General features: G+C 35.5%; 4 protein-coding genes across 5 annotated transcripts; 1 reads left to right on the forward strand and 3 right to left on the reverse strand.

Annotated features, from left to right (window-relative positions):
• Positions 1–587: 587 nt before the first annotated feature.
• SUFE2 (sulfur E2) lies at positions 588–1,779 on the reverse strand. Its single transcript, XM_088803192.1, has one exon. The coding sequence runs from the start codon at positions 1,569–1,571 to the stop codon at positions 888–890; it is 684 nt and encodes a 227-aa protein (XP_088659318.1). The 5' UTR covers positions 1,572–1,779; the 3' UTR covers positions 588–887.
• A 7,636-nt stretch (positions 1,780–9,415) lies between these two features.
• On the reverse strand, positions 9,416–15,146 carry LOC18609593 (Melibiase family protein). The gene is made up of 14 exons (XM_007044776.3): positions 14,877–15,146; positions 13,706–13,865; positions 13,311–13,568; positions 12,943–13,117; positions 12,471–12,532; positions 12,224–12,387; positions 12,020–12,117; positions 11,457–11,515; positions 11,228–11,362; positions 10,899–11,143; positions 10,647–10,806; positions 10,147–10,222; positions 9,982–10,032; positions 9,416–9,842 (listed from the first exon to the last, which is right to left on the reverse strand). Exons 1-14 carry the CDS (start codon positions 14,939–14,941, stop codon positions 9,625–9,627), a joined length of 1,926 nt encoding a protein of 641 aa, XP_007044838.2. The 5' UTR covers positions 14,942–15,146; the 3' UTR covers positions 9,416–9,624.
• Positions 15,147–15,295: 149 nt separating this feature from the next.
• LOC18609594 (O-fucosyltransferase family protein) lies at positions 15,296–20,996 on the reverse strand. Of its 2 annotated transcripts, XM_007044778.3 has the most exons (12): positions 20,566–20,996; positions 20,217–20,267; positions 20,025–20,115; positions 19,606–19,682; positions 18,915–19,003; positions 18,087–18,206; positions 17,302–17,418; positions 17,025–17,168; positions 16,813–16,936; positions 16,524–16,715; positions 15,737–16,102; positions 15,296–15,639 (listed from the first exon to the last, which is right to left on the reverse strand). In XM_007044778.3, exons 1-11 carry the CDS (start codon positions 20,989–20,991, stop codon positions 15,743–15,745), a joined length of 1,791 nt encoding a protein of 596 aa, XP_007044840.1. In that variant the 5' UTR covers positions 20,992–20,996; the 3' UTR covers positions 15,296–15,639; positions 15,737–15,742. The 2 variants fall into 2 exon arrangements, with proteins under 2 accessions (XP_007044840.1, XP_007044839.1); XM_007044777.3 differs by having other exon boundaries at positions 15,296–16,102.
• Positions 20,997–21,122: 126 nt separating this feature from the next.
• LOC18609595 (Ribosomal protein S21 family protein) lies at positions 21,123–22,595 on the forward strand. Its single transcript, XM_007044779.3, has 2 exons — positions 21,123–21,483; positions 22,343–22,595. Exons 1-2 carry the CDS (start codon positions 21,161–21,163, stop codon positions 22,350–22,352), a joined length of 333 nt encoding a protein of 110 aa, XP_007044841.2. The 5' UTR covers positions 21,123–21,160; the 3' UTR covers positions 22,353–22,595.
• Positions 22,596–22,915: the final 320 nt, after the last annotated feature.

Genomic DNA, 22,915 nt, shown 5'->3' on the forward strand with positions numbered 1-22,915 from the left:
GTAAAAAACACAATTTGCTAAAAACGTCTTCTTTTTCTTGGAATGAATAGCATGTAGCATAGACTGCAATAATCCAATGTCAAACTGTTACGTGCATAGGTGGGTTGCTGAGTGTTGTTACCTCAATTACAGTAATCAAGCCACTACGATGAAGTCAGCAGCTATTTGTTAGCTCTTTTGATATATTTCAAAAGCTTGTAAACCCAATCTGATCAAAGTTTTTTTTCATTTTTTAACTGCCCTCAACAACCATAGGGCTCAAGAAGAACCCCATTGCACAAACATTTATGGCTAAACGTCAATTTGTATTTCGACTATTATTTCCATTTTTTCGTAATTTTACAACTACTTAGATGCCTAGTCACTATCTCATCACATCGCTAACCAATGGCAATGGAGTGCCCTCTAATATATATCGTTGCTTGTACATCATCTCTTCATGTAATCCCTACACCAATATCCATATCGCGAGTCCAAATTTCTGCTAACGAGTTACAATAGCGTATAACGAAAGGGAATTAAAATTTTCTGGTCAAAAACCAAAAAAGCAATTAAATTCTGGAAAGATATATAGAAGATGCTGAGAATAAGGCAAAAGAGATTCTTTTTCCCATATTTGATCCAAACGCCCCCTTTCTAGCAGACGTGTCCAATATATTGGTTGGTCGTTTGGTTATTGACCCACCATTTCTTTTTGCATAATATATCCTTTTATTGGGATTTCCAAACGACTCCACCGTAATTCATAATCCTAACCCAACTAACATTCATCTGCATACAAATCATAGTATTAAATAACCTACTTTAATTTCATCTACACATCCTGGAATTACCAAAAACAAAGACACAGAAACCAAACACAACCCAAATGCTTGTCTAACTTTCCATCAGAGCTTTATAATGTAGGAAACGGAGGCGGAGGCCAGAGGCAGCTCCCTTTGTCTCTCCAACATCAAACCCTCCGTTCTATCCCGCATGCTGATCAAGACGTTCTGCCACGTGTTCACTCTCGACTGGGCCTTCCCATGGACACCGACGTTTAACTCCACCAAATCCTCCGCCCTCACTTCCACAACTTCTTCGGGATCCGCACCGTCCATCATCCATATGAGGCACGAGCAGAACCCTTTCGTAATCTCCGAATCACTGTCGGCTCGAAACCTTACCTTTCCATTTTGGTCTATTCTGGCGTCGAGCCACACCTGAGTGGCGCAACCCTTGACCCGATTCTCCGGCACCCGTGCCGACTCGTCGAAAGGAGCAAGCATCGCTGCGTAATGTAAGAGCCGTTTCACGCGATCGACAGGCTCTGTTAAAGACTTGAATTCTGAAACCAAAAGTTGAATCTTGTCCGAAACTCCTTCATAGGTGGTTTCTGACCGAGTTTCAATCGTCGCTGAACACGAAGAAACAGCGAATATCTTATCAGAACCAGATTTACATAAAAATTTTGATTTATTTACTCTGGGAAACTTAACTTGAATCTTTTCATTGTTAGAATAAGGGTTTCTATCACTGAAGCAATAACACGAGGAAATATAAGGGACCGTTCTTATGGATGAGGAGGTCATGTTTGGATAGAACGAAAATGAAGGAAAAGAGGAAAGGGCAAATGAAGGAAAAGGAAAAGAAATACTCAAAGAAGAAAAACGGGGAACGAGCGAGAAGTTCGTTTTGTTGAACAAGTCAAAGGGAAAAGATCCTTAAATAACGCACCCCATCGGTTGTCTTGTCTGTGTTTGAGATTTTGCGTGGAAATTGAAGAGGCGGAGCTGACGATCCAATTGAAAATGTGAAAGAAGATGAAGAAAAAGAAGTCTTTTTTATAAAAAGGCTTGCTCGCCATTAAGATAACGCGCCAAAATTTTGTATAATTTGGATTTTGGCCCCACATTAGGAGCTTAATTAGCGACATGATTCCCCAAATCTGTTGGTAGTATTAAACTATACTAGTTAAATCATGTTTGAAATCCTCTATCCATAAAATAATGAGTTTTAATGCAGACAAACTTATGATAATCCAAGATATATTTTAATTATTTAATGATTTTATGACTTAGGTTTTGTTAGTTTACATATGATTGCTGCCCCATGTTACTTTTATATTGTAGCTTTGGTTTCTTATGTGAGCGATGACGTTAACTATATCAAAAGTTATTGCTTCCAAAATCTGGGCCCCTAAACTTAGTTTAAGTATGTTAATGGTATAATATTTTAAAAGAATTTTTAAATTATTGAGGAAAATTTAAATAAATTTTTATTTTTTTATTATGTTCAATCAAATTTTTATATTTTTATTTTGAATTAAATAAGCTTTATTATTTGTTACTAATTAAAATACCATTTGTCATTTTATATCACGTGATACTAACGTAGCATGTTGACATGTTATAATAGATATTAATATGACACGATGATATAATCATATGATATTTTTGACACGTGGACATAAAACAACACTTATTATTATACTACTTACATTTAGTATTTGCATTTTACAAAAAAAAAATGTTATAAAGTATGTTGAATATGGTAGTTACACATGTTTCAATCTACATGTGTTTAGTTTGTAAATAAGCAAGTATTTATTTTGTTGTAATAAGCTTTCTTTTAATTTGTCCTTTCTTGATAGTTAGCTGAAGCCTTACATAAATACGGGTAATTGCTTCTTAAACAATATAAGAATTCAGTTCAGTTTGCTTTGTTTTTTGGGATTCTCTTCATTCTTCAATAGAGTTCTTCTTTTCTAGGTCACTGGTACAAAACGAACATGGTATTAGAGCCAGATCAAAGCTAGAATTGAGGTTCACATCATCGAATACTTCAGCTTCTTGATTAGCTCATCTATCGTTCTTTCATTTCTTTCATTTTATCTTACAATTTTGACTTCATCTACCAGTTTTTTTCTTCTTTAATCAAACCCTAAAATGGCAGATTCATATGCAAAATCTCATATTTCACCTGCAGAAAATCTACTTTCATCATATTACATCCATAATAAATCCTAAACTTGCTGTTGCCAATTACATGTCATGGAGTCGAGCTTTCTTGCTTGCACTCTCAATTTGCAAGAAGAGGGGATTTATCGATGGAACAATAAAAAAACCAAGTGAAGCAAATTCATTGTTTGAAGATTGGTCTAGATGCAACATTTTAATAGTTACCTGGTTGCTTGAGTCATTGACACCTAAGATTGCATCAAATGTACTTGACATGGACTCAGCTAAAGAAATCTTGGAGACATTGAAGAATCGGTTTTCTCAACCATACGAGACCATAATCTGTAACCTTCAGTTTCAATTGAGAAATATTTTGCAAGGAACAAGGTCAGTGAATACTTATTTTACAGAATTGAATTCAGTTTGGCAAGAGTTAAAGAACTTCAGGCCTTTGCCTCAATGTGATTATGAGGGTAGAAAAAATAATTGCTATAAAAAATATGCAGATCAACAGAATAAAGATGCGGTATTTTGTTTCTTGAATGGTTTAAATGAATCATTCTCATGTCTAAGATCACATATTTTGATGCTTAAACCATTCCTTAGTATTGATCAAGCGTATAGTTTAGTGATTAAGAAAATGTTACAAAGATCTTTGATTTTACAATCCCCTGTTGAAAACTCAACTATGGCAACTGTTATAACTGAGGAAAAAAGGAAAAATACTAATCTAGTATGCTCACATTGTGGTAAGAAAGGACATTCCAAAGAAAAATACTATTGCATTATAGGATTCCCAGAGAACTTTAAGTTCACAAAGTTAAAAAGGAATATGAGGAAAGGAGGTTCATCAGTTAATAGTGCTATTAGTGGTTCTGAGCAAGATGAATATGATGAAACAGTAACCAATTCAATTTCACAATTGTCCTTGACTAAAGCACAGATTCAAAAGCTTATGACATTGATCTCTTAACAAAGTGATATAGCAGGTGTTAAGGAAAATCATTCAAATAAGCCTTCTTTTGTAAACTCTGCACTAGCAGGTATAATTTCATCACCTGATCTTTTAGTAAATTCTGCTATACATATACTGCCTACATTGAATCATAACACCTAGATTTTAGACACTGGGGCTACAGATCGCATTGCATGTTCTTTACATCATTTCAGTTTTTCTAGATCTGTTCATAATATGTTTGTTGAACTACCAAATAAAGCTAAAGCTATTGTGACACATTTAGGATCAATTAAACTTTCTCAAAACTCAACACTAGAAAATGTTCTCCTGGTTCCTTCATTCAGATTCAATTTAGTTTCAGTTAGTAAACTTACCACAAATAAAACCAAATGCTTATTTTTTGCTAACAATCATTGTCTCATTCAAGATCTTCTTACATGGACAGTGATTGGGCATGCTAGAGTCATTGTTGGACTTTATATCATACAAAGACAGTTGAATGCACAATTCCTAGAATTGATTTCTGTTCATAATGGTTCTGTTTCTGTTTCTTTTAAATCTAGGATTCATAATGTTCAGTCTGCTAATACAGAGTCTATAAAGTCAGATTTGGTACATGGTGATTGTTCAAGGTTTGTTTGTAGTTCTTTGAGTCAAGATTTTGATATATGGCACTATAGATTAGGTCATGTGTTACTATAGAGAATAAAATAGATTCATAAGTGATGCTCAGATGTGATTTACAAAGATGATTTTTAATGCAATATTTGTCCTTTAGCTAAGCAACACAAATGGCCCTTTCCTTTGCATACTCAATCTACTACAAAACCCTTTGAACTAATTTATGCAGATATATGGGGGCTTTATCGTACACTATCTTTGTCAGGACATCATTACTTTTTAACAATTGTTGATGACTATTCTTGATTTACTTGGTTGTACTTATTAAGAGTCAAGTCTTATGTCACTATCATAATTCCTACATTTTGTCAAATGATAAACACTCAATTTCATACATCAGTCCAAGTTTTAAGAACAGATAATGCACCAAAGTTTGGATCAGTGGAATTTTATTCAAAAACTAGAATTGTGCATCATATGTCTTGTGTGGAAACTCCACAGCAAAATGGCATTGTTGAAAGGAAACATTAGTATTTATTGAATGTTGCTAGGGCTCTTCTTTTCCAAGCTTTTCTTCCGATTAAATTTTGGGGGGACTCTGTTCTTATAGCCACACATATTATCAATCATATCCCTTTTCCACTACTTCACAACAAAACTCCTTTTGAAATGTTATATCACAAATCTCCATTATATTCTCATTTCAGGGTTTTTGGTTCTTTATGTTTTGCTAGTACTCTACAAAGAAATGGAACTAAATTCGATCCTAGAGCTCAACCATGCATCTTCATTGGTTATTCATTCGGTGTCAAAGGTTACAAGCTATATGATCTAGAAACTCATGAGTGTTTAATTTTCAAGAATGTTGTGTTTCATGAGTCTATTTTTCCTTTCAAACATTCAGGTAACAAGGGTTCATCATCCTCAACTCCTTTGCCTTCATCATATATTTTTGATGATCCAACTTTTCCTTCTACATCTATTCATTCTAATGCTCAACCAAATTCTCTTGTTTCACTTTCAAATATTACTTTACCATCAGATTTTTCTTCTCCTATTCCTTCAGATTCTTCATCTCTATTTTATGTTTAGCCAAATTCTATTCCATCACAAACAGAAACTTCTTTCATTCCTAGGAAAAGCATTCGCATCCGATCATTACCTAAATACCTAGAGTCTTATCATTGTGATTGACCCCTATTAACATCTAATGTTACAGCATATCCTATTAATAATTACTTGTCCACTAGTCAACTTTCTCTTATACACAAGGCTTTCACTGCCAGTTTATCTTCTGTTTTTTGGCCTACTACATATACACAAGCTGTACATCATGTTCAGTGGAGAAATGCTATGCAAGATGAATTGAATGCTTTAGTTGAGAACAAAACTTGGGAAGTGGTTGTTGTTCCTTCTGATTTTCCAATCATTGCTTACCAGTGGGTGTACAAAACTAAATTCCTTGCTGATGACAATATAGACAAATTCAAGGCTAGGTTGGTAGCCAAAGGCTACAACCAACATGAAGGTTTTGATTATCAAGACACTTTTAGCCATGTTGCTAAGCAAACAACTGTAAGGGTTTTTCTTGCATTAGCTGCTATTCATAATTGATCTTTATTCCAATTAGATATCAATAATGCCTTTCTTAATGGTGATCTTGTTGAGGATGTGTATATGGAGCTGCCTCAGGGATTTGTCATTCAAGGGGAGTGTCCACCATGGACTAAATTTGTTTGTAAACTCCAAAAATCATTATATGGTCTTAAACAAGCATCAAGATAGTGGAATGCCAAATTTACAGGGACTTTAATTCAGTATGGATTTACGCAATCGAAAGCTGATTATTCTTTGTTTACAAAGAAGTATGATTCTGGTGAATTTGTAGCTTTGCTTGTATATGTAGATGATATTTTAGTAGCTAGTTCTACAGCACAAGTTGAAACTGAAGTGAAACAATATTTGAAGTCAAAATTCAAGTTGAAGGTTCTTGGTTCACTAAGTATTTCTTAGGTATTGAGATAGCTAGATCTCTTAAAGGAATTCTATTGTGTTAGAGAAAATATGCACTGGATCTTATTAATGAGCATGGTGTTAGGTTCTAAACCAGCTTCAACCCCAATTGAATATAATCATAAGATAACTGCTGCTGATAAAGATGATTTGTTGGCTGATGGTACTGTGTATAGGCAACTCATTGGTAAATTAATATATTTGACCTTTACTAGGCCAGATATTGTATATAGGGTACAAGTTCTAGAACAGTTTATGGATAAACCAGGAAATGTGCACTTACAGGCTGCTTTCAAAATTCTTAGATACTTGAAAGGTTCTCCTGGTTAGGGAATTCTGATATCTGCTTCTTCACAACTAAAATTAAGGACCTATTGTGATAATAATTGGGTTGGTTGTTTACTTACAAGAAAATCAATGACTGGTTATGCTATCTTCATTGGTAATTTTTTGATTAGTTGGAAGTCAAAGAAACAGAATGTTGCAGCTAAAAGCTCTACTGAAGCAGAGTATAGATCAATGTCTGTAACATGCAGTGAAATTATTTGGCTGTTGTTCTTGTTGACGGATTTTGGAGTTGTTCATTTAGAAGCAGTGGAATTATACTGTGATAATCAGTTTGCTTTGAGTATATGCAAAAATCTTGTTTTTCATGGGAGAACAAAGCATATAGAAGTTGCTTGCCATTTTGTAAGGGAAAAAGGTGATTTTAGGGCTTATCAAACCAAGCTATATACAAACTTCTCATTAGCTGGCAAACTTGTTTACTAAATCGCTCTTACTAGGACAATTTCAAATCTTACTTAGCAAGATGAGTATTTTGAACATTCATGCTCATAATTCTCATCTTGAGGGGGAGTGTTGAATGTGGTACTTACACGTGTATCAATCTACATGTGTTTAGTTTGTAAATAGGCAAGTATTTATTCTGTTGTAATAAGCTTTCTTTTAATTTTTCCTTTCTTGACAGTTAGCTGAAGCCTTGTTTAAATACATGTAATTGCTTCTTAAACAATATAAGAATTCAGTTGTCACTTTGCTTCCTTTTCTTGAATTCTCTTCATTCTTCAATAGAGTTCTTCCTTTCTAGCTCATTGGTACAAAACGAACAAAGTAAAAGTAAGTAATAAAACACTACCCCCATATTTGATTAAAATGAATATTACATGATAAAATTAAATGATGCCATATAGAAATAAGTTTATGATTTTCATTATCAATAAACGTTATGGAACTCGTTGAACGGGGAACAAGTTAGTGACACAGAGTCATTTTCTTGAATTTTTTTTAGGAGATTTTTTGCCGTTTCTTGTTGAGTGAAGGTAGTAATGTCGAATGGAGTCTTAATGTCTATTTAGAGTATGATAATAAACTCGATTTAGCATCTTCTATAATCTCACCTTCTATTAATATGCAAAACTATACTTTTTTAAAAATATATAAAAAATTTTAACTTTTAATCACTTGAAAGCATTTTTTTTTACTGTCAAAAATAAAAACGAAAATTACGGATTTTGTAAAGAAAACAAAAAACAAAAAACAAAATGGCGAAAAGCCCGGAATGAATCAAATATTCAAACTCTTTGGGGGTGGGTCTTTTCTCTTTCTTTTGCAAAGGTGATCACTCATCCCACCAGGAGTGAATTATAGTAACATAGATTAATATAAGGCATGAAATCAGATATCATGACCCTTGCAGCTTATTGGCAAACGGAGCTTTAAGCTTTGGCCTTGGCCGCCTCTCGAGGATCCAGATGCAATTTCTGAAAGTGTGAGGGTCAAATACATGCGCTTAATTTGAATAGTTTTACGCAGTTGGTGATAAATCCGATGGAGGAAATAGAATCTTTAATTGTTTTGTTGGATCTCTCTCTACTGTTGCTTCGTGGACTAAGAAATGATCTTCAGTTGAATTTTCCATCAATTATTGGCCAAGAGTTGAAGCATGAGGCAAGACTTTCAGGTTCGGACAAAGCGGAAAGAGATAACGTACGTCTCAACATATCTAATTCTATACTATACATTTTATGACCCTACTAACATTGAGTCACCAAAACAAAAATTTGTCTTGCAAGCGAGGCCAACGCATTTCCCCTCTTGTTCACTTTGCTCCTTACGAAAGGTGACTTGTTCGTGCAAAGCTCACAAACATCACTTACCATCAAGAGATAGAGAGCGTATACAGAGCCCTTTCCATGACCAATGAAACTCTTGTTCCATACATGAAAGATGCACAAACCTATCAGCTTAAGTTTTTTAGTTTAGTTCAAATGGTGTCCGGCATGTACATATACGCTTATCTGGTGCGCTAATTTTATGGACTCAAGGTATAGTTTTATCTTCTCGACCAATTGATACCAGAGTCAAAGATTCCATTAAGTTTGACGAGTACGCTCATGCCGTATTTTTGGGAAAATGAAAGAGGACCAAGCGTTATTAGTTCAGTGCTACAGAGTCAACCTGGAGGAGTGTCGACAACTAAGAGAAGTTGGCATATATATTATGACAATGCTAGTCTAAAAGTGCATCAGATCACAACCCACAAGTGAAAGGATGGGGTTTATTGACATTTACATGAGAAGATACAACTGTGACACAAAACCCATTAATTTAGGCTTTTGAATTAAAGTGATATTCAACATACACTAAGGGGCCCCTTCGATGTACAAAATTTGACAAAGTGCAGGGCAGCAATCCCTAACTTGTTGGCATCAAGATACATCTTACCTGATACTAGACATTAATCTTAAAGATTATGAAATATCTGCGTAGCCCCAGGAATCTCGGTTCTTTGCAATGATTATGAAACCCATAAACAAAATTATATCGGTCTTAAAGATTATTTTAGCAGTACGCTAGTAGCTACTAATTGTTCATTGTAGAGTTATGCTTTCTATTGTTTGGCATATGAAAATAATTTAGTACTCCTAGTTATCATTGTCACTCTGTTTAAACGCACAAGGCCATCATCTCCATTTGCCACAACATGCGCCACTCCAATTTTATTATACAAACAACAACAACAGCATTGCTATCATAAGAATGAAAATGGAGACATGCAAATGAGAGTAATGGGACCAAAACTTTCCTGCACTACTCACAAAGCAGAACAAACAAAGCAGAACCGTGCATCTCCACCGCTATTGATATCAACTGCTTTGTCGCTCCATACTTTCCACTCCAAATTTCTCGGTACTTACACGATGCTCCATTCAAGTTTTTCCGCATAACTACTTTAGCAAGGTCTGCTATGTTAGCAGATATCATGGTCTTCTCTGGGTTCAAATTGAAAAATGCAAGATATATTTCTCCTGGAAAAAGTGTATGAGAAAGATCATTAAAACGGGAAATGAGCTTTCAAATAGGACAATATTATGCTTTACAGTGCTCAAATCTGCCATACAAATTGAAAATTCAAATTGTACCAACAGTTTCATATACATATCAAACCTCTTCTTCCAGTCGCGATCCAAGAACGAATTCCAATGGAATCAACATCAGCTGCATGAACAATCAAGAAGCATTTCGAAATTAAGAAAATATAAATTATAACAAAAATGTAACAAAATCTTGAAGATTTTTTTGTGACAGTTCACTTAACACCAAATGTATCACCTTCCAATGAGTTCACTGTCACACATAGCCCAGAATAACTATTTACGAGGGCTCCATTAGCATTCAACTCCCACATCTGTAAATTTCAGAAAGGAAGCATCAGACTTGAAGACTTATTCCTATGAACCTAGCCTAGAAAACCATGGTCATCATTGAAAAGATACGAAAATTTACTGGATAATGTTTGTGTTTAAATGCTGGTTGTCCGACAAGGATCAGATTTGTTTCATGCTGGCAAGCATGAGTTGATAACAACTCAGTCCTAGGATTGAGCATTTATGATAGAACTCTTAACGATTCTTCTTATTTGGGATTAAGGAACTACTTGAATGAAGTTGTATAGAACACAGTTTTGACAGCCAATTGTTTTAGATTCTATTTTCATTGATCATCTTTGGCTAAAATTTCAGCTTAATTAGTATTTCAACTATGGTTTCTTCCTGTAGTTTTAATTGAGAGTCCAACTTCTCTACTTTTGTAAATTTAGAAACAGACAATACCTGATTAGCATCCCACTTGCAAGGTGAGAAAGAACCTCCCCCAAATTCTTTTGAAGTAAGCCTCCTTCTTGGAGAAGCATCCAAGCATAATTCCCTTTCATCACTTGCTAATAAATGAAGTGTTCCCTGATATTGCTGCCTGTAAATCATCTCTTCACCCCTGCATTATTTATCCAAGATTGAATAAGAAAATTGCGCAAGTTACAAATATTGACAGGAAACAAGCTAACTAAAGAAGATAAAACTAATTACGAAGCCAGAAGAGGTTTTCTTTTGTAAAGGCATGGAGGTTCCTCAAATTTGCTCCCCAATTTCTCTTTCCAGCAGATTTGTTCAAGATCTTGGTCAAGAGGTTTAATTGACCAACCATTTGCTTTAGGATCCTTGCAGGTAGTAAGATCTAAAGCTAGTATATTATACATGCCCCCTTCTGTCAAATGTTGAGAAAGAACCTTAGTCTTACTTCTAGATCCCTTTATGCCAGTAATATAAGGAAACTGTAAAAACAGCAAAATATCATGTTACTATTTACCCTAATGAGGTTCAATTTTCCAAAACTATGTCCATTGAAGTTTACATGCCTCCATATTGTTTGAGCTAAAAGAGTTTATCTCAAGCAGTGTAGGGTTTGTGATCAGATTGTATGTGGTTTCGTCCAGCTTTCTTACATCTCCTCCAAACATGAGAGGTGACTTGGCCATAGCCCATAAAGTCATCTGTGAAAAAAAAAAATGCTAAGGTCAACATAAATGTCTATTTTTAGTGCTTATGTAATAAAAAACCAAATCACAGGTATATACAGAAACATACCTGAGTTCTTTGCTCATCTAGAATCAGATTACACGTTCTGTGTGGACCTTCGTTTGAACCTAGAGAGCAGGAAAGTATCCAATTATTTATGGTTCTTCACTAATTCTAGCTAAGTCCTCACATATAAATGCCCAGACCAGTGCAGATGCTTAGCAACTTATGATGTCAAGTCTTTAATGCATTAACAACTTGGCTGGGATTTTCTCAAACATGATCTATGTTTCAGAATTTGATTCTAGAGACAACGTGATAAGAACAAATACATTTTATAAGTAGCTCTGCAGGAATGAATATGTCTCAATTCCTCATGAAATGATGTAAGGTTGAGTGCATGGGAACAAACAAGTACTGTTAACCTAACTGAGAGTTAACAGCAAGCATCTCATTGACACTTTTTAATTAAATGATACATGTAAGCCTTTTGAAAAAAAAAAAAAATTGATACATGTACTGTGTTACTAAATTGTGATTTTGCTTCAATGAATATTGTCATCTTCTTGGAGTGAACGGGGTAAGGTTGATAAGAGCATGAAAGGGAATAGCAATTTTCCAGGGCTTATAACCTGGATCCGTGAGCCATCCCAATGGTAACATATCCAAATCAGGCCACGACCTTCCCAGCAAGCCCTTGGCACCTATCATTTTTGAGGTAGAGAAATCTCTAAAACAAAATCCAAAAATATCAGCTTATGTAAAAGATAAAGAAGCAAAAGTTGAAATTTCATTTGAAATAAATATCTCTTAATTATATGGAATGCTTGATCCACCTGGTAACGTTAAAATGGGACACAACATCTCTCCATGTATCCCAATCATCTCCAGTAATCCTGTACATGTTGACTAGTTCACTAACATCTTTAGCCATAGCTGGTGTCACACTGGTACCAGGGGACAATGAATATAAAACAGGGTGATCAAGCTTTCTCAGAACCTGCAGAAGTACACTTTGGATAATATCTCTCTACAGAAATTTTAACATAAATATCACTAGTTTTACCATAAACCACTGCATACCTCTGATACAAAGCTTATCTCATCTATATCCAAGTCATCACCAAATACACAGTCATGTTTTACTGCAAACAGAAAAGCAAAGGATATGAAAGACATAACATCAGAAGGATTCCAATTATGCCACCACAAAAAGGAAATTTGTCTGATCAAGATATCCATTACTGATTGAAACATATAACAAGGATTTAAGTGCCTCATATGAGATGAATTTGGATATAGTCTTCTCAGGCTTTCCCATTTTTACCCCCTAGCCCCAATCAGTAATTCAATCTTTCTAGGAAGGGAATATATTTTAGCAAGCTGACAAGCTGAAAAAAGAATGCAAACAATGAATTTACCATTTTTAATGCTATTCAAAACACACTATAAAACTATATTTCCTAGGGCATTCAGTCAATTTTGTTTTTTTTCAAAATTCAAAGTATAGTTATGACACTGAGCAGGAAGACTTTAACATAATAGTCAACATTACCAAAATCAACACCCCACTCAGCATATTGGAGATAAAGTGACCTCAAGAAAGCTCTTCCAGCTTCCAGCTTGGTATTTACACTCATGAAACCATGCGACATCCAAGCACAAGCCCTCTCCTTGAGCCCAATATCTTTTGCCCTCCATTGTCTACCAGAATCTTCATAGGCAGATCCCTAATAAAAAGATAATAGAAAGAAAATAAAAGTTGAAACATAAGTGTCAATGCTAATGCTTCAAATTGCGTGAGTTTCTTGAAATGCACCTTTAACAATGCCATTTTACATTTTGATGTCCAATGTAGGTTTGAAGCCACCATGCAGAGAATTAAAAAACGGAGTAACGTGTAGTGGGAATAAGGATCAGTACCTTGGCAGTGTCTAAGATGGGGGTGTTTGCATTAAAAGCTTGCAGGCTTATCCCTCTCATAACATGAATTCCAAACTTCAAACCCATGCTATGTACTTTCTTGGCTACTTCTAAAAACCCTTTTCCACCTTTGGATGAAGGCCATCTTTCTGGGTCAGGGATCGGCCTCCCCCATTCATCAATTACGTCGAATCCAAGAGAATCAGTGTAAGCACCTTCCACCTTCCTTCTATACCAAAGGTAATCCACCACAACATACTGCATACAAGCGCAGGGACAAAATGAAGAAAAATAAATTTTTTTCATTTTTGCATAAAAAATTTCCACTTCCATAATGCTACGATATCAATAAAAAATCCAAGGAAATTAATATGTAGCCATAAGCCGTGTCATACCTCATATCCATGTGGCTTAAGACGGCTAGAAATAATTTCAGCACTCTGCAAGAACTCTTCCTCGGATATGGTCCAGCAAAAGGAATCGTAAGAGTTCCAACCTCTTGGTGGGGTGCTAGCATGCTCTGGTTGAGTCACTAATTCTGTTTCAGATGGTAACCTGAAATTAGCAATCATCATGATCATCACTTTAGCACTAAACAGAAATGGAAAATCATTGTCAGACATCACATAATTTAATGAGAAGGTCAGTTATGTTGCAATAATATGCATCAATGTGGACATTGAAAAAAAAAAATATCACTTGAATAGGAAAGAAGGAAAACAAGGTGAGTTATGTTGCAATAATATGCATCAATGTGGACATTGAAAAAAAAAAATCACTTGAATAGGAAAGAAGGAAAACAAGGCAGATATTTGGCCTATCCAGTTGAACAAACTTCAAATTTACCTTACAAGGAATCCATAAACTACGGATGAAAGGATGCTAATTAAGCTAATATTAAATATTTTCCCAAGTTGGTAGGGGCTTGTCCGGTTAAAAGAACATATCTCTTAAACTGAACACCGGCAAAAAAAAATTGAAGATAGCGGTTTGACAATATCATCAGCTAATGCTATACATGTTTGATTCACACCCTCCACTCATCTCAAAACAGCCATTCCCTCCCTGGCGGGACCCCAGCTAAAGGACGGCTTTGGATGGATATGAGTGTTAGGAGGAAGAAATTCAGCATCAGTCATTTGTGTTCAGCATTCTCTGAATTGTTTCTCATCAGTTTCATGAACAAGGAATTTTGGAACTACTTTGCTGCTAAAAGGCAAAAGCAGCAACATATAAACAACGCATAATAAAGATGCAAAATATTCTCTTCTTTATAAAATAATAATAATAATAATAATGATAATAAACGAAGCGATGCAGTAGGAACTTCTTAGTGCTCCTTTATCCTTGTTTGGTATTACTGATATTTTCAGTTTTTCATTTTTCAGGTTTCACTCCATTTGAACCTCAACTGAAAAAGCGGTTAAGTCGGTAGTCATTTAAGTAACGAGAAATGAAGGAAATGATCAATCAAAGTCTTTAAATAAAAATCATCCGTACAATTTGTGCAGCAAAAAATAATTCAGTGGGCAATGGAATGAAAAGCAAGAGAGACAGAGAGAGAACCTGCAGAAGGAAGGAGTGAAGAAGAAGAAGAAGAAACAGAAAAAGCTCGAGAGCAAGATCTTCATGGTGATTTCGGCTATATCTGAAAGTGTTCCTTGCCGTGTCACGCGGAAGTGTTGGGCATTTAACTGGTCTTACGAAGGGTGGTTAAATAATCATCATCATCGACATCGTCCTCCACTTTTTCAGACGTGTCGATATTGCTCAGCTGACGTCAACATCAGACATTAGTGGGCTCCTCTTCATCGTGTCTGGAGCGTTTTATCACTTACCAACTTAACCAGACAAGGACAAACAATGCTTTCACGTGAGGCATGGGGTCTGCCCATTTGTCTAGTCGGCCCAAACTCCATTGAGTGTTTGAACTTTGAAGCAAGACTTTTAGGGCCTAACCAAGAAGCCCTTCCATAAGAAAATGATTTCTCCTTCAAAAGGTTAATAAAATTCTTGTAAATTTCACTAATATTTTACACCCACGTCCTGATGCTGGAAGATACAAAGTCATCTACTGTTTTGTGACAAATATGAAATATGCTAAAATCGATAGATAAAGAAAGGGACATATATGTTAAAATTTTTAATATGTTGTTTATGGAGACAAAACTGCTAGTGCCGGGTGTCCCTGCAGGGGCAGCCCTCACGAGATCAACTTCCAACCCGGTCTGAAAGGCCACTACCTTTCTGCACCCGATCCCATGTCTCTTACTCTTCCAGGCTAACAACTTTATTGGATGCTCTCCGTGCTTAGTTTCCCTCCTTATAGCTTGTGGATAAAAGAATTTTCATTTGTCAAATGCCGATATGCAGTTTCCTTTCAGCGAAGCTCCTCAAAAATAAATATAAGTAATGAAAAGACATACGTGCTATCAGGCTTTACACATGCAAGGAGTCAGGGGGTTCTCCCAAAGGTCATAGTTAGGGAAGGTCTCTTCTGGCAATCCCGTTCGGGTCTGGTGGGTCACGACTACATCCTCAACAAAAGTTGCCCACCCCATGTAAGGATCCCCGAAAGATCTAGACATAAGCCCCTTGTCTGGTTTTATGGATTTTTGACGGTGACCCATGTACCTTCTTGCCCCGATAATCAGTTTAGCAAAGTTGCCTCCATGGGTCATCACAAACACATCAGACTTTAGGCAGACCAAAAAATCAAGTGCTGCCAAGCTTGTTACATGCTTCCTGAAAACAGCTAACTCCTCCTTACTGGCCAACTCCTCCTTGGTAACCTGTTTAAAGCCTTGAGAATCTTAACTTTGCGAAAAAAAAAAAAAAGACTCATTTTCACAAAAACAATAGAAAAGGAAAAAACATGACAGTCAGTTTCCCATGCATCAATTCCTGTCAAATCTAACTACATGCATTGCAGCATCTTGGATATATTTCCTGTTTGTTAACTAACAGATCAGAACAGGTATACAGCTTTATCACTCCCACATATATATATATAAAATATGGTACAGGGACAGTAGCACAGCACGAGAAACTCCCCAGATAGATAAAATGCTATAAACTTGAACAAAAAAAATAAAAAATGTGACAAATACTTTAAAAGATGTCAAGTAATATTGTATTTGGATATGGAAAAATTATTCCAGACAAGAAGATTTTCTAGCATTCACAGATAATAAAGATTAAAAAAGCACATACCAGATTTGGAAACATATTCCTTAAGGGTGCCATCCGATTCTGACCACCATAAACCTGGCCAGAAGCAACATAAATCTGTGTTTCCTTCGGATAACCCATTGCCCGAAGAATCACTGCCACTTCCCCAGGTTCAAGAGGACACCGTCCCTCCTTCCGCTTCTGTAGTGCCAGCTGCCAGAGATGAGATCCATTCTGCATTCCCAGGCACTACAGAGATGAGACATAATCCAGGCCAAATTTTGGCTCTTACTAAACAAACAAGCAGAAAAAGCAAGTTGTTCTAAGTCACCTTGTACCGTCGAGGCCATTCTTTTTTTCTGTATTCTGCCATTCTAGCTTTCTCTTCCCTAGTCCCAACAAAATCGCAGAATGATAGGCCCACCATTCCTTTCTCAAACCTAAGATGTAGAGCCCTGAATGAAATGAACTGATAGTTAATTTGGAGTTGAAATAGCAGCAATTCAGCATATTAGCAGAGTCTTAACTGAAAACATTACATACATGTAAGGATTTGGACTCCCTGTGCGGTTCCTCATCCTTGAGACCAATAAATCTGCCATTTCCTCTATCTCTGGAAGAAATTTAAGAGCATGATAATTGACCCTGCATCTTAGCCTGTTGATTTCTGGAGGTACATTATCATACCTGAACCAATACCCAAGAGAAATAAGGAAAGAAATACAAAGGAGAATAAAAGAGTTAACAACCCGAGCCCAAGTTTCTTATCTAAAAAAGAAACCTTTTGTCATAACACAGATCTACAACATCCATGACTTACCCAAGTCTATCAACAAAAGGTTTTAGGGCCATTATCTTCTTCTCTTTGATCCGAGGTAGCACATTGTCAATGTAAAATTGAGCTGGTGCATATTTTGGAATGTTCTTCACTGTCCGTCTATTACACATCACAAAATCTCTCAATGAGAACAATTCCAGTTACAAAAAGCTTGAATAAATGTCTATGAAAAATGCTTTATTAATTCTCAATTTCTCATGTCATGTAATACTTTATTAATTCTCGAATTCTCATGTCATGTTTGAAGTCCAGAGACATTATTACCAAATAAAGCCTATGATCGAATGGCTACAAGCTCCAAGCAGAATATGACACACATGCAGCAAGATGAAGGTCTAAGATGAATAAACATGAACTGAGGCATAAGCAACATACTATTCTAACATTTCCTTTTTCAAGACAATTGGCAACAAGGTCCTATTGTTCTAAACTTAAATAAAATAATATTAAATAACTCTGTCAATTAGTCTAAAATAACGAAATAAAAAAAAAATCTGGTACACTGTCTGTTAAAAGTCATTACGACATATGTCCCAATCATTCAAAGTCCCATAGAGAACCCGCATCTCCCCCACCTCTAGCTTGTGTCTCCGAGGCCTTCATGCCAATAATAAGGTCATACTCACAATATTGAGGAATATCAGGATGCCATCATGATTGAAGCAAATCAACAGAAGCAAGACAGCTTCTAAATTGGCAGTTGAAATCTGGCTAATTATATTGCATATATCCAGCAGAGACAACATAGAGAAACATGAAAAAATCACCTTATACTTGTAAATAATTCTGATTTATCAGTGAACCACTCAGGTATGTCACGAACAATTCGCACATCATCCTTCAAGTAGTCAATGAAATGATCAACATCAAAAATGTCTTCAAATTTCCTGCAGACAATTTTACAAATATATTAAAAACAAAAGCAGGAATTAGAGTTGCCAAGTTAGATGGTAAGTAATGCAACAAAGTGATTTACTAAGGTCCATGAAGTGATTAATTAGCAGCAAAAGAAACTCAGAATTTTCACCAACCTATTGTTTGCTTCGAGCTTGAAATTTCAGTTCAATGCATGAACATATTTAACCTAGAGGTACTGCTATATATATATATATATATATATATATATATATATATATATTAAACTAGGCAGCTTCACAATGTTGTAAGCCAACCTCAGTTAACTTGATTGAGAAAACAATAATAATACACCTAGATATTTCAATTGTTAATTAATGACTAAGAATTTGATGTTAATACATACTACATTAATCCATGTAGGTTTTAGGCATTATTGGAGCTTTAAAAACATTGGATATGAGAGACACAAAGGCACTATAGCCAGACTAAAATATAATTCCAACCACCTTAGTTATAAGAAAAATACTCTTTTCTATATGATTTATCTGTATTAAGGTCGGGAAGCTCTAGTATAATAATTACATGTCTTTTTGCTACAGTAATAATCTCAGTCACTTCTTTTCACTGTATTTATTTAATTTTTACCTATCCATAAACGGACTAATGTTACAATGGCTATAACAATCATGTGCACAAGACCAACAGCATGCATGAGGTTATTGGACAAGAAATCTCACGTTTGGTCTTTCCAAATCTGGTCCTGCTTCAGCACTGGCAATATAAGAGTTGCATTGATAATTTTGGCCACAGCAACTGCATTACAAATCTGCATGGAATATGTAATAAGTTCACAAGTTTGTTGCTGGCCATTAAAGATACCAAATCAGTAGAATTTTCAGAAATCATTCAGCGAAAGTTCCACTTTTAGGACGATTCAAAGGTGTTTGGTAATGATAAAATAAGAATAGAACAATGACTAGATCAACAAATCATGACAGAACCAAGCACGAAAAGTACTTTCAGAAGCACTTTATTTACAGATTCTGATCTTAGGCACTGATGTGCTTATAACCATCATTGTTTTCTGTTCATATCAATTACTTGTATCAAAAGAATTTGAATGTACTCCAAAGGAAGTCCCCAGGACACAATAGGTCAAGAAAAAGTCAAAAATATAATGTAATTGTAGACTCTCTATTACATAATTAGTTACAGTCATTAAGTTGCCAATATAATTGATTATGACACTTGCCTTTCAAAAAAAGAATTGATTATGACAATTTCAAATTTCAAGGTGAGGCTTCAAGTCAGTTAGGCCAAACATAAATATTAGTAATTTTATAACTTAATCAGTTAAAAAAGACTTGTGGCCTCTTTCAACTCCATAAAATACACTTGATACATGAAAACTGGAAACAGGATCCATACCGCAATTCTTTGCTGATTTAGACCACCCTCAGCATGAATAAAAATATAACCACTTGTTTCATTCTCAGGAGGAAGGTCTGCAAAATGGTTAAAATAGTCACTATCCTAAGCTGTCATTAAATGCACATGAAAATGAAACAACTTGATAACACATATCAGGAATGTAATTGTTAACATGTCTGAAAACGTTTAGAGTGAACTAGTCCTTTATAACCATAAACTTCAGCATTTCTCTATCTTGAGAAAATATACAAATTGTAGAAGCAAGCCATATGATAATATAATCTTCTGCTAAACTGCTTTCTCCAACCCATAACACAAGGTAGGACACATTCAGCAGTAACAAACAATTTCATAAATGCATTTCACCAAATGTGGGTGATAGCAAACACATAGTACTAAAAAGGAACTACAGATACCTGATATTCCACCATCGCGGCGCTCGGCACATGGCTTCCAAGAAGTAGTTGCAGAAAAAGGATTCTCCCAAAGTGAAGGATTCTCCTTCACCTAGAAAGCATAAAAAACAACTTACAAATGGCGCAAGCCACCAATGCAACAGGAAGTAAGAAAAATAATAACAATCAGAACAAGATCCAACAGAAGCTTACACGCGGACAGTGAAGAACAATGCCATCTTTTTTACACAAATACGGGGAATTCTACAACAAATTAACATAGGCATTAGTATTAGTAACAAATTAAAATCCAAGAAGAAATTTGACCTTCCCTCACAATTTCTATTAAAAAAAAAACTTCAATAAGCTAATCTTTAATTACACTTCACCACCTAGCTCACTCCAATTGAAAAATAAAATCTCATAAATTAATAATATTATTATTGCAAAAAAATAAAAATCTTTTAAAATCTGAAAATCCTAAGCAACATAAAGAAGAAAAAAATCTAGAAAAATACTCAGAAATTCGACTATTTAATAACAAAGTAAATTGCTTTCTTACTAATCGATGTAAGATCGAGAAAAGGGAGATCAATCCGGCAATGGCGACGAAAAGGAGCAAGAGAAGCGAGATCCTGGAGCCATGTTGAGAAACCCTAGGATCATCGTTAAAGAAAGGGAAGAAGGAGTGAAGTTGCGACCAAAACGAGCGGTCACGATCTCGTACAGAATGGCGAGGGTGATCGTCGTCGTCATCTTGAGGGATGTGATCGTGGATTAGAGGAGAGGCGTCCTCGTCACGTTTCATTGGAGAAGAAGAGGCTCGGCTCCCGAGCGAGCTGCTCGAGTGCCTTAGCTCGGCCATGGCTCGCTTCGGACTGTAAGCCAGCTTTCGAAAGCTCTGCTTCCGCTTCCTCGAGTAGGATTTTGGTGACCGGTGAAGGTAAGACACTCGAGGGACAAAACCAAGTTCTTGCAGAGGCCACATGGTGTACAGATCAACTTGCCAATATCGAAAAACGTGGGTGAAATTACCTTCATTAATTAAGGGCATTTTAGTCATTTCATTTGAAAATTTAACAATAAATCAATATAAGCCCTAATAATTCACACAGGGGAAGGGGAAATCCCAAATCGTACCAAAAAGTATTGCAGAAATGAACGCTATAGCCAGGCGAGTTAGTGCTACTATCTTTGCTCCGGCGAGTCAGGGGGTTAACTCTCTGGGTCGTGATCCTAGTCAGATTCAGCAATGGAGAGGGATACGGGTGAAGGTAAGGAACGGGAACTTGGAGCGCGCGTTGGTGTTGATGCAGAGGAAGATGCAATCGAGCGGAATCGAGCGGCTGATAAAGCAGGAACAGACTCATCACGTTAAGAACTCGGAGAAGCGAGTTTTGGCACGCAAGAATCTGGAGCGTAAGATTCGATCGCAGGAGCTTGCTCGCAAGCTCCAAACTATCCTCATCAAGAAAGTCAGGTACCTTCTTTCAGTTCCTAAAATTTTTTAATTCTCTTTCATTGATAGTACAAGGCTTAGATAGCTATACTTAAAAGAAGCTAAAGAAAAAGATAGACTATGGATGACCTAAGTGACTATCTTTTACCACTATGTTCTTGGTTTCCTGTCAATATTTTCAATGTTTCAAACTCTGTGCTTCTTTGATTTGGGGAGATGTGAATGCTATTTTTTTCCTTTTAGGCTAGTATTTGTTGTAATGCACATGAACGCTTGTATTTTTTTAAAAATAATAATTATAGATAAATGCTACAATTTAGAAATATATTGAACACAGAATTCTAAACCAACCAAATCATTTTCTAATGGAAGTGATTCAATGGAATTAGAAATTTTATCATATATAAGATAAATCTTATCACTATCAATTTATAAATAAAATTGGAAATGTAATAAAAAATTATTCAAATGGCAACTTAGAAGTTAAATGAAGAAAAAATCTTCTTTTTTTTTTTTTTTGTCAATAAAAAATTTTACACGCAATTATCTTATATTATACATATAGATTATAGGTCATAAATGAATGTAGATAAAGATATAGGTAATAGATTATAGATAGATGGAGAGGTTATAGATTGATGAGATTTGCTGCGGGTTTCTCTGCAGCTAGAGTTTTGCACTATCAAAATTTGTACAAAGGATTGGTTTTTAAGAATTTGTAGTCTTTTCTCAAAATTAAGTTTTGGCTTTCATTCCTGATGAGCAGTGACTCTTATGTCTTGTTCATAGACTTTGATCACGTCCAACTGAAAGATCTTTCCTTTGGTTCTTGCTTTGCATTTCATGTCTAAGGTACTGATAACTTTATTTAAATATGCAGGGGTCTATGAGGACAGCTTTGGTGTAGTTGCTGGTGATTTTGCAGAAAAATTTTCATTTTCTTATGGAATTAAGGATCATGCAAACTTTATTTTTTATTTTTTATTTTTGCTAAACCTCATCAGTTGGCAAATAGCGGTGGCGTTGTACTGATTTCAATTTAATGTAGTCTTTCAGGAATTTACCTGGTTGAGAAATTGATGAGACCTTTCTGTGCGATGAAACAATTACTACATGAAATACACTTTTCTTCAGCCGTGATCTCCTGTTATGTTATTGGCTCAACATGAACTATAAGATTGTTGACCATGGTGATGATTAGATGCTTTTATTCATTCACATCTGTGTACTGGTAAAACATGTGTAAGCAGCTGTCAATATGCAACTGAGCAAACTATGCAATCCCATCTTCACTATAATTTTCATCTGGGAGTGATGGCTTTGAAATGCTTAATTTCAAATGTTCAACTATGCTGTTGAAAGTGAATTGAAAGCGAATGCAAATTGTGGCGGATTTCCTCAGCAATGATGGATGGGTTTTAATTCAGTTTTTCCTATATAATGTATTTGTTTG

The sequence above is a fragment of the Theobroma cacao genome, chromosome 2 (genome assembly GCF_053813885.1).
Source record: "Theobroma cacao isolate CCN51 chromosome 2, ASM5381388v1, whole genome shotgun sequence".
NCBI classification, from domain to species: domain Eukaryota; kingdom Viridiplantae; phylum Streptophyta; class Magnoliopsida; order Malvales; family Malvaceae; genus Theobroma; species Theobroma cacao.